The 12,990-nt window shown below is 35.7% G+C and overlaps 1 protein-coding gene across 4 annotated transcripts in view; it reads right to left on the bottom strand.

Moving 5' to 3' along the window:
- Nucleotides 1-12,990, bottom strand: part of LOC123534578 (calcium/calmodulin-dependent protein kinase kinase 1-like) — an 88,698-nt gene that overhangs the window by 11,282 nt on the left and 64,426 nt on the right. For all 4 annotated transcript variants that reach the window (XM_045316884.2, XM_045316878.2, XM_045316883.2 and 1 more), the window contains 7 exons: nt 12,014-12,087; nt 11,393-11,492; nt 9,955-10,034; nt 6,246-6,319; nt 5,730-5,817; nt 3,329-3,457; nt 323-462 (listed from right to left, as the gene is read on the bottom strand). In XM_045316884.2, the coding sequence (XP_045172819.1) occupies nt 323-462; nt 3,329-3,457; nt 5,730-5,817; nt 6,246-6,319; nt 9,955-10,034; nt 11,393-11,492; nt 12,014-12,087 (685 nt within the window). The remainder of the gene's footprint in view (nt 1-322; nt 463-3,328; nt 3,458-5,729; nt 5,818-6,245; nt 6,320-9,954; nt 10,035-11,392; nt 11,493-12,013; nt 12,088-12,990) is intronic.

Raw genomic sequence — 12,990 nt, 5'->3', positions numbered from 1 at the left:
AGCTTCTATCAGACTCATGCGTTCTCCTTAAGTCACAGGTCCAAGGTTATAAGACAGAGTTTGGAGTCCAGTCCCAGTGTACGACCTTGTTGTTAGTCAATTTCAAGAATGAGTTAAGAATTCACCAATCAAGTTCTGAGACTTGTCAACTTCTTTGCGATTAACTGAGTGTGATTAATATATTTAACTTAAACAATGCTGAAAATTATATAAATCCTATACATTGAGAAAAAAATGTCTTATATAAAAGCAACAGGATATGTTAAATCAATTAAAAACCAAAACAAGTGAAACTGTCCTCAGTATAAAACTGACAACTTACTGTTTGACAACCTGATGAAATGATGAGTTTGGAGCAGAATTTGAGCGCCCTGTTTTCTTGAATTCATCCTTCATATTCTCCTTATTATCCCGGAAAGGATGTTTGAAAGACTTGTGACGTAAAACACTCTTTACAAATATCTGAAATATAGAAGAAAAAAATCTTCATTAAATCATTAACTGAATACTTAACTTGAGCTACAACTGAACTTGCCTTTGGGGCCACCTGTATTAAGCAAACACTTGTATTAATAGCCAGTGAGTTAACTTCCAAAATAGACATACTGTTCTAATTTCATCTTAAGCAGCCACCTGTCTTAAACAGCCAGACTGTATCACTCCCTTAGCTGGCTGCTGTATACAGGTTTGACTGTATGTTGTAATGTGTATACATAATTAGAAGGTCAGTACCATTGACCGTGTGCTTTTCATTCAAAACAAGAGCTGTCGGAGGACAGAACCCTTGACTATTCAACAGCCTTGTCAACTAAATAGATACATGTATAAAAGTTGAAAAAGGGGCACAGTTTTGTAAAAACACAGAGAGTTAAGCAACCTGTAAAATGCATGTCAAACTCATCACACTGGACAGGTGTGTGAAGCTTCAATCCATTCCTATAAGTGGGTACTGAGCTTCCAGCTTAGATATAAAACTAAACCAAAAGTTGCCAAGTCAGAAAAGGGCCATAATGTGTGAAGTTTCAATCCATCTCCATTAATGGGTACTGAGATACCAGCTTACATACAACAAGAGGGCCATAATGGCCCTATATCGCTCACCTGTTATCATTGCACTTAAGGACAAGAAGCTATTTATAGAAACATAAAAGGGAAGTAATTAAAAATTTATTTTTAGAAAATTTTGAAGATCTTTCTATGTGCAATCAAGTAACCCCATGGGGTGGGGTCAGTTTGACCCCGGAGGTCATGATCTGAACAAATTTTGTAGAAGTCTACTAGGCAATGCTACATGTCAAATATCTAAGATCTAGGCCTTCTGGTTTATTTTTAGAAATTGTTTGAAGATTTTCCTATGTAAAATCAAGTGACCCCTGGGTCAGGGTCAATTTTGACCCCGGGGTCACGATTTGAATAAATTTGTATAGATCCACTAGGCAATGCTACATGTGAAATATCTAAGCTCTAGGCCTTCTGGTTAATTTTTAGAAAAATTTTGAAGATTTTCTTACATAAAACCTAGTGACCCCTGGGGTGGGGTCAATTTTAACCCCGGGGGTCATGATTTGAACAAATTTTGTGTAGAAGTTTAACTAGGCAATGTTAACATGGTATCAAATACCTGGTAATTACCTGGGGCCGTATCTGGTTTAAATTTTTATTGAATTTTTTTGAAGATTTTCCTATGTAAAATCAAGTGACCCCTGGGGCGGGGTCAATTTTGATCTTGGGGGTCATGATTTGAACAAATTTTGTAGAGGTTCACTAGGCAATGCTACATGTGAAATATCTAAGCTCTAGGCCTTCTGTTTTTTGTTTTTTAAGAAAATTTTTGAAGATTTTCCTATGTAAAATCAAGTGACCCCTAGGGCGAGGTCAATTTTGACCCCGGGGTTATGACTTGAAAGTTTAAGTAGAGGTCCACTAGGCAATGCTACATGTCAAATATCTAAGCTCTAGGGCTTCTGGTTTTTGAGAAGAAGATTTTTTAAGATTTTCCTATGTAAAATCAAGTGACCCCTGGGGCGGGGTCAATTTTAACTCCAGGGTCATGATTTCAACAAACTTGGTAGAGGTTTACTAGGCAATGCTTCACACCAAATATCTAAGCTCTAGGGCTTCTGGTTTTTGAGAAGAAGATTTTAAAGGTTTTCCTTTTGGTTGCCATGGCAACCAGAGTTCTGCATGGAATTCAATTCTTTGAACAATTTTGAAAGGTGGCTACCCAAGGATCATTCCTGTGAAGTTATGTGTAATTCCACCCAGTAGTTTTCAAGAAAAGATTTTTTTACAGATTGTTGACACACGACGGACGACGCACGACTGACGACGGACATCAAGCAGTTACAAAAGCTCACCTTGTCACTTTGTGACAGGTGAGCTAAAAACTTAACCAAAAACTGCTAAGTTGAAAATAATTTTGTAAAAATACAAAATAGACTTATGGAACATGTGCACTGAATGTCATATCATTACTGTGAACAAGTTTGTGGAGTTTCAATCTATACCCATTAGTGGATTCTGAGCTGCACACTTACATACAAAAACTTAACAAAAAAATACTTAGTTGAAAAAGGGGCATAATTTGGAACCTGATCAGTGTTAGTCAGTTTATCACAAATGCTGTTGCAGACTTGGATACCGATGCATAGGTGAGTCTTATAGCTCAACCTGTTCTTTAGTCAAGCTAAAAATGAAAATTTGTTTCGTGGCCACTAGTGTTGACACAAAATGTCTATCAGTACAGTGTCTGTTACATTTGACTTATGACTGACCCGAACATTTCATCTTCATGTACATCAACTTACAACAGGTGAAAAGCTGTATAAATTACATTTTTATGATAATTTTGAATGTATATTAAACAAAAAAAAAATAAATTTCTACAGAAACAAAATTGCTGTTAAGTTTTAAAACTTAATGAATAGTTGTCTTGTTAATTTTGAAAATACATCCACAATACAGAAAATGCTGCAAATTTAATAATGCTGCCTTGCCTTTAAGCCGAATGAATTATTGTCAGCTGATTTTTGAAAATTAAAATTCTTTCACAATTTTGCAAATTTAATAATGTTACCATGACGTTAAAGTCACTTCACACATTAAAATCTGGTAAGCTAATTGTTTTAATAATAAAATCTATCAAAAAACACCATTTTAACTGCGCAATAGAGCAGATTTGTGGAGGATTCAGTTTAAGAGAGAGGAGTATGATACAGTACATCATGTTTAATGAATTCATAAAATTTTTATAACTTTCTGACAAGTAGTATATGAGGACGTTGACATTTATAGGTTATAAAAACTGTTGAAATAAGGAAATAATTACCAGAGTTTCGAGTTTCGGCACGTGCTTAACAACATTATCAACTTCCTCATCGGTAACTGTAACCAGAATGCAATTCTCACTCTCCGTCGGTAACGGAAATTCTTCATCCTTAGTTACCCATGGATGCAACTGCAGAATAAAAGAAATACAATATAAAATGTACACATGCATACTATAATAAAAGTTCATTTTACAAGAAATGTATAACTCATTCATAGGGTTTAGTATTTACCCTTATTAACTACAAATCAGATGTTGTAGAATATATGAAACAAGAGGACAGTAACACTCACTCTCCCTAAAAGAAGTTAAATAAATGAATAAGGGGCATAATTTTGAAAACTGACAAAGAGAGTTATGGAGCATGTACAATGCACATCAATTCATCACAATGAAGTTTCAATCTATTCCAATTAGTGGATCCTCAGATACCAGCTTATACACAAGTCACAACAAAACCTTGCCAAGTCAAAAAACGGGCATTATTTTGTAAAAAAGTAAAACAGAGTTATGAAACCTGGGCAATACTAGTTGGTTTACAACAAATAAGTGTCAGAAGCTTCAATCCAGTCCCACAAGCCGTTACTGAGATACATTCTTACATTTTAAACCTTTACAAAATCGGAAAATTCATGCCGAAGAAATGTGCGATTTTAATAGTTTTACCTACTCTGAGAACAATCAAGCTAAAAATTTGAGACAGGATCCTACATGGATGCTACAGAAAAAGTTTGATGAAGATCCATCAAGTGGTTCATGAGATGTTATTTTTAAGGTTTTCTTTAGTTTTATCTCAGAAGATCCCTAAAAGGGTTCAAGTGGAACCATTTCAACAAACCACAGACCAAGTTTGGTGAACATCAATCAAGAGGTTCATGGAAAGAACTGTTATAAGTTTCTGCATTTTTATCTCTGGTGAAAGGGGTCAAGTAGTATTATTGTTATAAAACTGAGAGGCCTATACAAGGACTCCAAAAGACCAAGTTTGGTGGAGATCCATAACAATTATGGTTCATGAAAAGTCATATACAGGCCCCTTAAAGGTGTCAAGCAAAAACATTTTAAGAAATTTGAGAGAAAACCACTTGAGCATTTCACAAACCAAGTTTAGTAAAGATCCATCAAGTGGTTCCTGTTTGTTTGTTTGTTTTGGGTTTAACACCATTTTTCAACAGTATATCAGTTATGTAATGTTGGGCAGTTAACCTAGTCAGTGTTCCTGGATTCTGTAACAGTACAAACCTGTTCTTCGCAATTAACTGCCAACTTCCCCACATGAATCAGAGGTGAAGGACGAATGATTTCGGACACAATGTCTTTTATCAAATCGTTACCTGACGGACATCTGAACATCTACCAACACTAATAGCTCACCCAGAACAAAGTTCAGGTGATCTTATAAAGCAGTACTAACACTGAAGGGAATACCCCAGTTTTGCAACTTTGGAACAGGGATTGAATCTTGTAGTCTGGATCTTACACTCCACATATACTAAAACACATACTCCAAACTATGAATGTGTCCCTATGGCACTAACCCACTATTGTACACAGAAGTACAATCCTATGAGTAAAAGCACTTTAACCAATAGAACACATAATTATACAGAAGTTATGGCATGAATAAAAACTTATGTAGCAGACTGTCATGTAAAAATTTAATGCTCTTATATATTTGACTTCTGACCTTGAACCTTTAGCTAGGGGCCTGGCGCCTGGCACCTGCACCTGACATGTTGTTTTGCTAAGGTGGTCAGTTTTGCACAGTTATGTTAAAATATAACAATACACAATAAAGTTATAGGCCAGACTCAATTTTGTGCTCACATGAATTTACACATATCTGCATGAACGAAAAGGGGTAACACTATATGCCCTAATTTTAAAGGGCAAGAACATAAAAGCATTACCATAAACACAGACATTTATGATAATTACAAAAAATTACATAGGCAAGTACTTCCCAAACCTTTAACCTGTTAAGGAATACAGTCACCCTGCCATTCCTACTAAATGATCAAATACTGTTAAACATTTTAACTTTATATTATTCATAACATATGGGTATAAAATTTCAATGACTACAATGTGTAATAACGATGCTTTTCAATTATTTTCTCTATTAAACAATAATTATCCTCTTAGAAATACATCCCTGTAGCCACAGTAGATAAAACAAAATCAAGGACGCGGAAGTAGAATCAACAGAAAATTGAAAATTAATTTTTGTACTGTTTCCATTAAATATCACAGCTACAAAAAATGTGCAGGCATTCATTAGTTTAATGTAAAATATTACCTCAAAGTTTTTAATGTATTTGCAAAAATACCTCAAAACTACTGTGCAAATTTTGATACCTACCCAACATATTTGCAAAGGTGACAAATGACCTGAAATTACCTTTATGTTTGGAAGAGTGATTCTCGTTTCTGGGTTTTTGTCTAACATCTTCAATATCAGATCTTTAATGCCTTCAGATATGGCTGGCCTGAAAATACAAATTAATGCATGCCTTGAAATTGCAACTCTTCAAGTAAGACTGGTTTAAACTTCAAGTCTGCAGGTAAGACATGACAAATACTTCAGACATGACAGGCAGGCAGGCTTAAAACTACATTACTTTATGAAAGATCTGTATTTACAATACTTTAGATATGACTGCCTGAACTTGAATCCTTAGGACAATTCTGAAAAAGTAGCTCTTTCACATTTAAATAGGCTGAAATTACAACATTTTTGGATCTTCTTCCAGTTCTACCATTATTGATATGACTGCCTTAAACTACAGTTCAAGTTGTATAACTTGCAACAGATTGTGTGACCTTAAATTTGAAATGGATTGCACTGGTCATCATCTAATTTGAAGTCTAGTTTACAACTGGACAAAAAAGTGACAAAAGTATATAATATACTTACTTTTCAGGAAATATCACAGGATCTTTTAAGATTTTTTTGTGTAAACTTAATGGCATGTCATCTTCAAAAGGACACTGTAATAATTAAATAAATTGTGTAAATTTTGAGGTATGTACAAGAGTGAAATAGTGGCCCTATGTCTCTCACCTGACCTCAAAACAGTCTGGTCAACTGAAACCATTTAAAACAACTTTAAAGACGCCCTTGCCATGATAATACATACAAAGTTTGGTGTAATTCGTTTTGGTAGTTTCAGAGAATACGTTTATGTAAATTTCGGAAAATGGCTGCCAGACACTACACCTATATGAATAGCTAACCATGAATCCCTCAGTTCAGGTGAGATAATAAACAAGAGGACCATGATGGTCCTGAATCGCTCACCTATCCCCACATGACCCAGTGTTGAACTGAGTATGACGTCGTTATTTCTATTATTTGACGAAGTGACCTAGTTTTTCAGCACATGTGACATAGATATCATCAAGATAAAAAATTCTGACCAATTTTCATGAAGATCCATTGAAAAATATGGCCTCTAGAGAGGTCACAAGGTTTTTCTATTATTTGACCTAATGACCTAGTTTTTGAAGGCACGTGACCCACTTTTAAACTTGACCTAGATATCATCAAGGTGAACATTCTCACCAATTTTCATGAAGATCTCGTGAAAAATATGGCCTCTAGAGAGGTCACAAGGTTTTTCTATTTTTTCGGCCTATGACCTAGTTTTTGACGGCACATGACCCAGTTACGAACCTGACCTAGATATCATCAAGCTGAACAGTCTCACCAATTTTCATGAAGATCCATAGAGAAATATGGCCTCTAGAGAGGTCACAAGGTTTTTCTATTTTTAGACCTACTGACTAGTTTTGACCCCACATTACCCAGTTTCAAACCTGACCTAGATATCATCAAGATGAACCTTCTGACCAATATTCATGAAGATCTCATGAAAAATAGGCCTCTAGAGAGGTCACAAGGTTTTTCTATTTTTAGATCTACTGACCTAGTTTTAAACCCACGTGACCCAGTTGCGAACTTGATCTAGATATCATCAAGGTTAACATTCTGACCAATTTTCATGAAGATCCATTGAAAAATATGGCCTCTAGAGAGGTCACAAGGTTTTTTCTATTTTTAGACTACTGACTAGTTTTTGACCACACGTGACCCAGTTTCGAACTTGACCTAGATATCATCAAGGTGAACATTCTGACCAATTTTCATGAAGATCCATTGAGAAATATGGCCTCTAGAGAGGTCACAAGTTTTTCTATTTTTAGACCTACTGACCTAGTTTTGATCCCACATGACCCAGTATCGAACTTGACCTAGATATCATCAAGGTGAACATTCTGACCAATATTCATGAAGATCTCATGAAAAATATGGCCTCTAGAGAGGTCACAAGGTTTTTCTATTTTTAGATCTACTGACCTAGTTTTTACCCCCACGTGACCCAGTTTCGAACTTGACCTAGATATCATCAAGCTGAACATTTTGACCAATTTTCATGAAGATCCATTGAGAAATATGGCCTCTAGAGAGGTCACAAGGTTTTTCTATTTTTAGACCTAATGACCGAGTTTTTGACCCCACGTGACCCAGTTTCGAACTTGACCTAGATATCATCAAGATGAACATTCTGACCAATTTTCATGAAGATCTCATGAAAAATACGGCCTCTAGAGAGGTCACAAGGTTTTTCTATTTTTAGACATACTGACCTAGTTTTTGACCCCACGTGACCCAGTTTCGAACTTGACCTAGATATCATCAAGGTGAACATTCTGACCAATATTCATGAAGATCTCATGAAAAATATGGCCTCTAGAGAGGTCACAAGGTTTTTCTATTTTTAGACCTACTGACCTAGTTTTGACCGCACGTGACCCAGTTTCGAACTTGACCTAGATATCATCAAGGTGAACATTCTGACCAATTTTCATGAAGATCTTGTGAAATATATGGCCTCTAGAGAGGTCACAAGGTTTTTCTATTTTTAGACCTACTGACCTAGTTTTTGATGGCACGTGACCCAGTTTCGAACCTGACCTAGATATCATCAAGGTGAACATTCTGACCAATTTTCATAAAGATTCCATGAAAAATGTGACCTCTAGAGTGGTCACAAGCAAAAGTTTACAGACGGATGCACGCACGGACGGACGACGGACGCCGCGCAATCACAAAAGCTCACCTTGTCACTTTGTGACAGGTGAGCTAAAAATATCAGGGAAATTTTTTATTGTTTCAGGAACACAATTTTCATAATACGAGGTGTGATCTAGAATCATTGTGACTTTCAGTATTACTCAAAAATTTGTTTGTTTCGGGTTAAGCATCTTTTTTCCACAGTTCATTCTATTTTAGTTATGTAATAACAGACAATTAACCTAACCAGTGCTCTACCATTACTCACCAGTTCTCTGTAAGTAACTGCCAACTTTCTCACATGATTAAGAGGTGGAAGATGATTGCAGACACAATGTCTTTTATCAAATCCTTACGAGACCATATGTCTCGCATGATCTGTAGATTTATTGAGCTAGGAGGCTGGACTACTCAAATTTTAATTCATCAATGTCTCTAGGCAAATTATGAACTGTTCTGTCAGAGCAGAATGAAAAGTGGGCCAACATCATTGTGTTGTTGTGTTTTCTTTCTCAAATAAACAAATATCTGACATAAAATGAAAGCGGAACAAGTGATGAATTTTTGTTTCTGCGAATGTGTGGACATCATTTCACAGATAATTAAACACTCATTTGATCCTTCTTGAAAATAATGAAATGTTGATTAAATTTAATCACTAAACAGCTAATTGAAATTTTTAGAAGAAAAAATATAAAACCTATAAGACCCCTTGGAAGCACAGAATGTATCAAATTTAAGAGTCAGTAATTCTAGATTACCCCTCTTAAATGCTTGAAGTCAAAATGAAGCTAATGTTCGCCTCAATGTTCTTTGAACTGTTCTCAAAGAAAAATTGCAGTCCTTATTTTACTTAAGAGTTTACAAGGATATTTTTCTATTATGGTATAAATGACATACAAGAAATACAACTTTCCAAAGACATTTCATTCAAATCAAAATTGCAAGCTCTGTAAAGGTTATTTATTTAATCTGTTTCATTTTTACTCAATTTTTTAAAAGTATTTCTGTTTTATATGGCAATCAGTAAGGCAGTGTTCCTGAATACCTTACCAGTATACACCTCTTCTCCACAAGTAACTGACAACTTCTCCTCATAAATTAGCAATGGAGGACAAACAACATTAGACATATGTCTCCAGTCAACCACCAAGGACAATAAATATAAACCTTTGAACTCCAGATTGGAAGTCTTTGGTTGTACCTAATTTTATGTAAAATGTTGATGGACAGACAATGGGTAGGTTGTTGAGTTAAATGTTTTGAATACTGTATGATATAGCTTTGTTATTTATGGTATATTTGAGCCGTGCCATGGGAAAACCAACATAGTGGCTTTGCGACCAGCATGGATCCAGACCAGCCTGCGCATCCACGCAGTCTGGTCAGGATCCATACTGTTCGCTAACAGTTTCTCCAATTCCAATAGGCTTTAAAAGCGAACAGCATGGAGCCTGACCAGACTGCGCGGATGCGCAGGCTGGTCTGGATCCATGCTGGTCGCAAACCCACTATGTTGGTTTTCTCATGGCGCGGCTCATTTACTTACATGTCCATATATGAAACAGTACAGCGTAATACCCATGGCCCAGATATCTAAACCTTTACCACTGAAATTCTCTTTCTCCTCTGAAATTATGAAAATACTGTAAATAAGGAAGAAGAATTTTAGTTTGCATGCACTCACCAACATTCTCCTAAAGTATTCAGTACAAATAAACAATACAGAACCTAAGCAGAGTAAAATGTCAAAGATACTCGTGAAATGGTGAGCAGAAGCAACAGTCTACATTGGTCTGTATCAATTTTCATCTCTGTTATTTCTAAATGTCAGATTTACATTTATTAAACTCTGGTATTTTTAAAAATTCGTAAGTCAATATGTTTATTTTGTTTGGTTTATAGACAAACCTACACAATGTAGGTCACATGTAGGTCACATGGAGACTTCCAATTATCTGATAGTGGAAAATCACCCTGGTGCCATTCCAGGCATTGCTTCAGGCTGTGGCAGGCACCTGGGTAGAACCACTGACCTAAGGTAAACCAGCTGAATTACTTCCTCACATGAAGAATTGTACTCCCCAAGCAAGGTCTGTACAAATGGCAACTTTTTATAAACTGTAATCTACAACAAATTTAGAAAATGGTCACTGATTTAGACAAACATCATGAGGCAACGTAAACCGACAGGAACTGATCTCAACTTATTGTTAAACATTCTGATAATTCTGCAGTCTGAGATGGTCTTTCAAAAGATGTCATCTATCAGTAAAAATATGCTTCTGTGGTGCAGTTGGAAGAAGTCAAACAATTCCCCCCCTCCCCCTAAATTTTCATGAAAGAATGTGCTTGAGTCATACTCTACTGCTAGACTGCATCCCACATGCAATAAAATGTTTTTCATGATTGGCACGTTTTGTGAATCGAAACTGAAAATAGTGTGTGGACAAAATTCAATATAAATCTATAAGCTTTGAAGCTATATCAGTTTTGATTGTAGTCAGTATCAGTATACATAAACCATAAGCAGCGGACTTCCAAGTCAATGTTTTTTAGGACAGCAGATCACCAGTGACTAGCATTTTACTAGAACTAAATTACCAAAACAAGTATTTTTTTATCTTTTTCTTCAATTTGTTCTAAAACTTTCATAAAAAGTAGGTACAGGCAAAAAAACTGCTCCTCTGAAAGTGCTTAAATCAGATCTGAAGTGACAGTACTTTATATGAAAATAAAGATTTTGCTTGATGACCTTTAGCCATTTTCTTCCAAGTAACAAACAAGGTAAGTTCAAATAGGTGCTAATCATTCAGATCTGAGTGGGGTAATAAACAATGGCCACTTGTATGAAAAGGATTGGCTTGGGAAAGCAACTGCTGACAGCCTACACATTCAGAAGAAAAATACTGAAACCTATCCTACATCAAAACATTGTATTCAGCTGGTATCATTGTATCATAATGACAGTAAAATACTACACAAACCTTTGAGCGCTTCTGGTGCCATGAAAGATGGTGTGCCAGCAGTACTTGTAAGATAGACATCTGTCCCTGTAAACTCGTTACTCACACCAAAATCTGCTATCTGTAACAAAACAGTGGTTCATGACTTGTAACTGTTAAGCCTTTAGTGTATTGCATTAAAGTTAATAACTAGACGTGTGTCCATATGGAACAAACGCCCATAAACTCCCCACCCTCACCCCACTTCCTATTGTCTGGCTTGAATATCCAAACAAAACCCCAGGTGCACAACTCACATGCTGAATGCCAATCCTATAATGTTTCTGACCCTAGGTCAAATTCTTCTGAGATAATACAATACAAACTTTAAGGCCCTTCAAGCATATTTTTGACTAAGTCAAGGGTCATAACTCTTAAGTCACATACGTTTTGAGGTATGTATGATACAAGTTTTGGCAGTAACACATTTCCTTTCCAATTAGACAATTGTTTTTATAATGACTTCTCCAGTGCACCAATCTCTGTAAAACAAACGTGTTTTAGTTTGCCAAATGACATTAACTACAGAGAAGTTATTTTACACTGTACTGTATGTATTTAGACAATTAAATGTAAAGTTATTTTACACTGTGAAAATATTACCTTAATATGGTCATCGTCTCCTAGAAGAAGATTGGAAGGCTTGATATCTCGATGAATAATCTTTTGGTAATGTACTGAAAATACAAAATTAATCATCTGGTAATTGGTAATGTACTGAAAATACAAAATTAATCATCTGGTAATTGGTAATGTACTGAAAAAACAAAATTAATCATCTGGTAATTGGTAATGTACTGAAAATACAAAACTGATCACCCAGTTATACTGAAAACAGAAAATGAATGACTTAGTGATGTTGTCTGAAACATCAATGCCCCAATATTAGTATCTTGAGGACCCTGGATATCTTCAGTTCTTCATTTCTTTTCAGACATTTTCTTTTATTTATTTTATTTTGTTGGGTTTAACGTCCCATCGACCTTTCGTAAGCCAGCTGAATGGCTTCCTCACATGAAGAATTCAAGGCCCCCGAGTGAGGCTCCAAGCCATTTCCTTTACATGTTCTATGTAACATTACCCTGGATAACTAAAGTACTGAAAACCTGATCGCTCCAATATAAAATCTGGTCCCTGTTTATGTGTTTTTCTTTGTTGCTATGAACTAGGATTTAACTGTTTTATTGTAAGGGTTTAGCAGTTTTAACTAATGTCCAGAAAATAGCGCAAGACAAGAAGCCTCATTGGGTGTTAGTCGCTCACCTGAGGAGGACCTTGACATTTTGATATTGCTTCTAACCAAGTTTGGTTAAGATCAAGCAGTTCATTATAAGTGACTTAAAAGTTTTTCTGTTTATTGCTATGACAGCTCTAAAATGTGAATAATTTTGAGACAGGTCAAACTAAACATGCAACAGACAAAGTGTGGTGAAGAGCCATCAAGTTCATGGGAAGAAGAAGCTGGTGTTTGTTTTCTATTTTTGGTTGCGGGTTTATATTTATACCAAAGTTAAGTGTATTTCTGACAATCATGTAGCATCTTTATTTGATTCCAAATCACATCCAAAGGAATTTGTTCA

This window comes from Mercenaria mercenaria, chromosome 12 (genome assembly GCF_021730395.1).
Source record: "Mercenaria mercenaria strain notata chromosome 12, MADL_Memer_1, whole genome shotgun sequence".
In the NCBI taxonomy this organism is placed as follows: domain Eukaryota; kingdom Metazoa; phylum Mollusca; class Bivalvia; order Venerida; family Veneridae; genus Mercenaria; species Mercenaria mercenaria.
The sequence above is the reverse complement of the archived record's forward strand: the minus strand, read 5'-3'. Positions and strand labels throughout refer to the sequence as shown.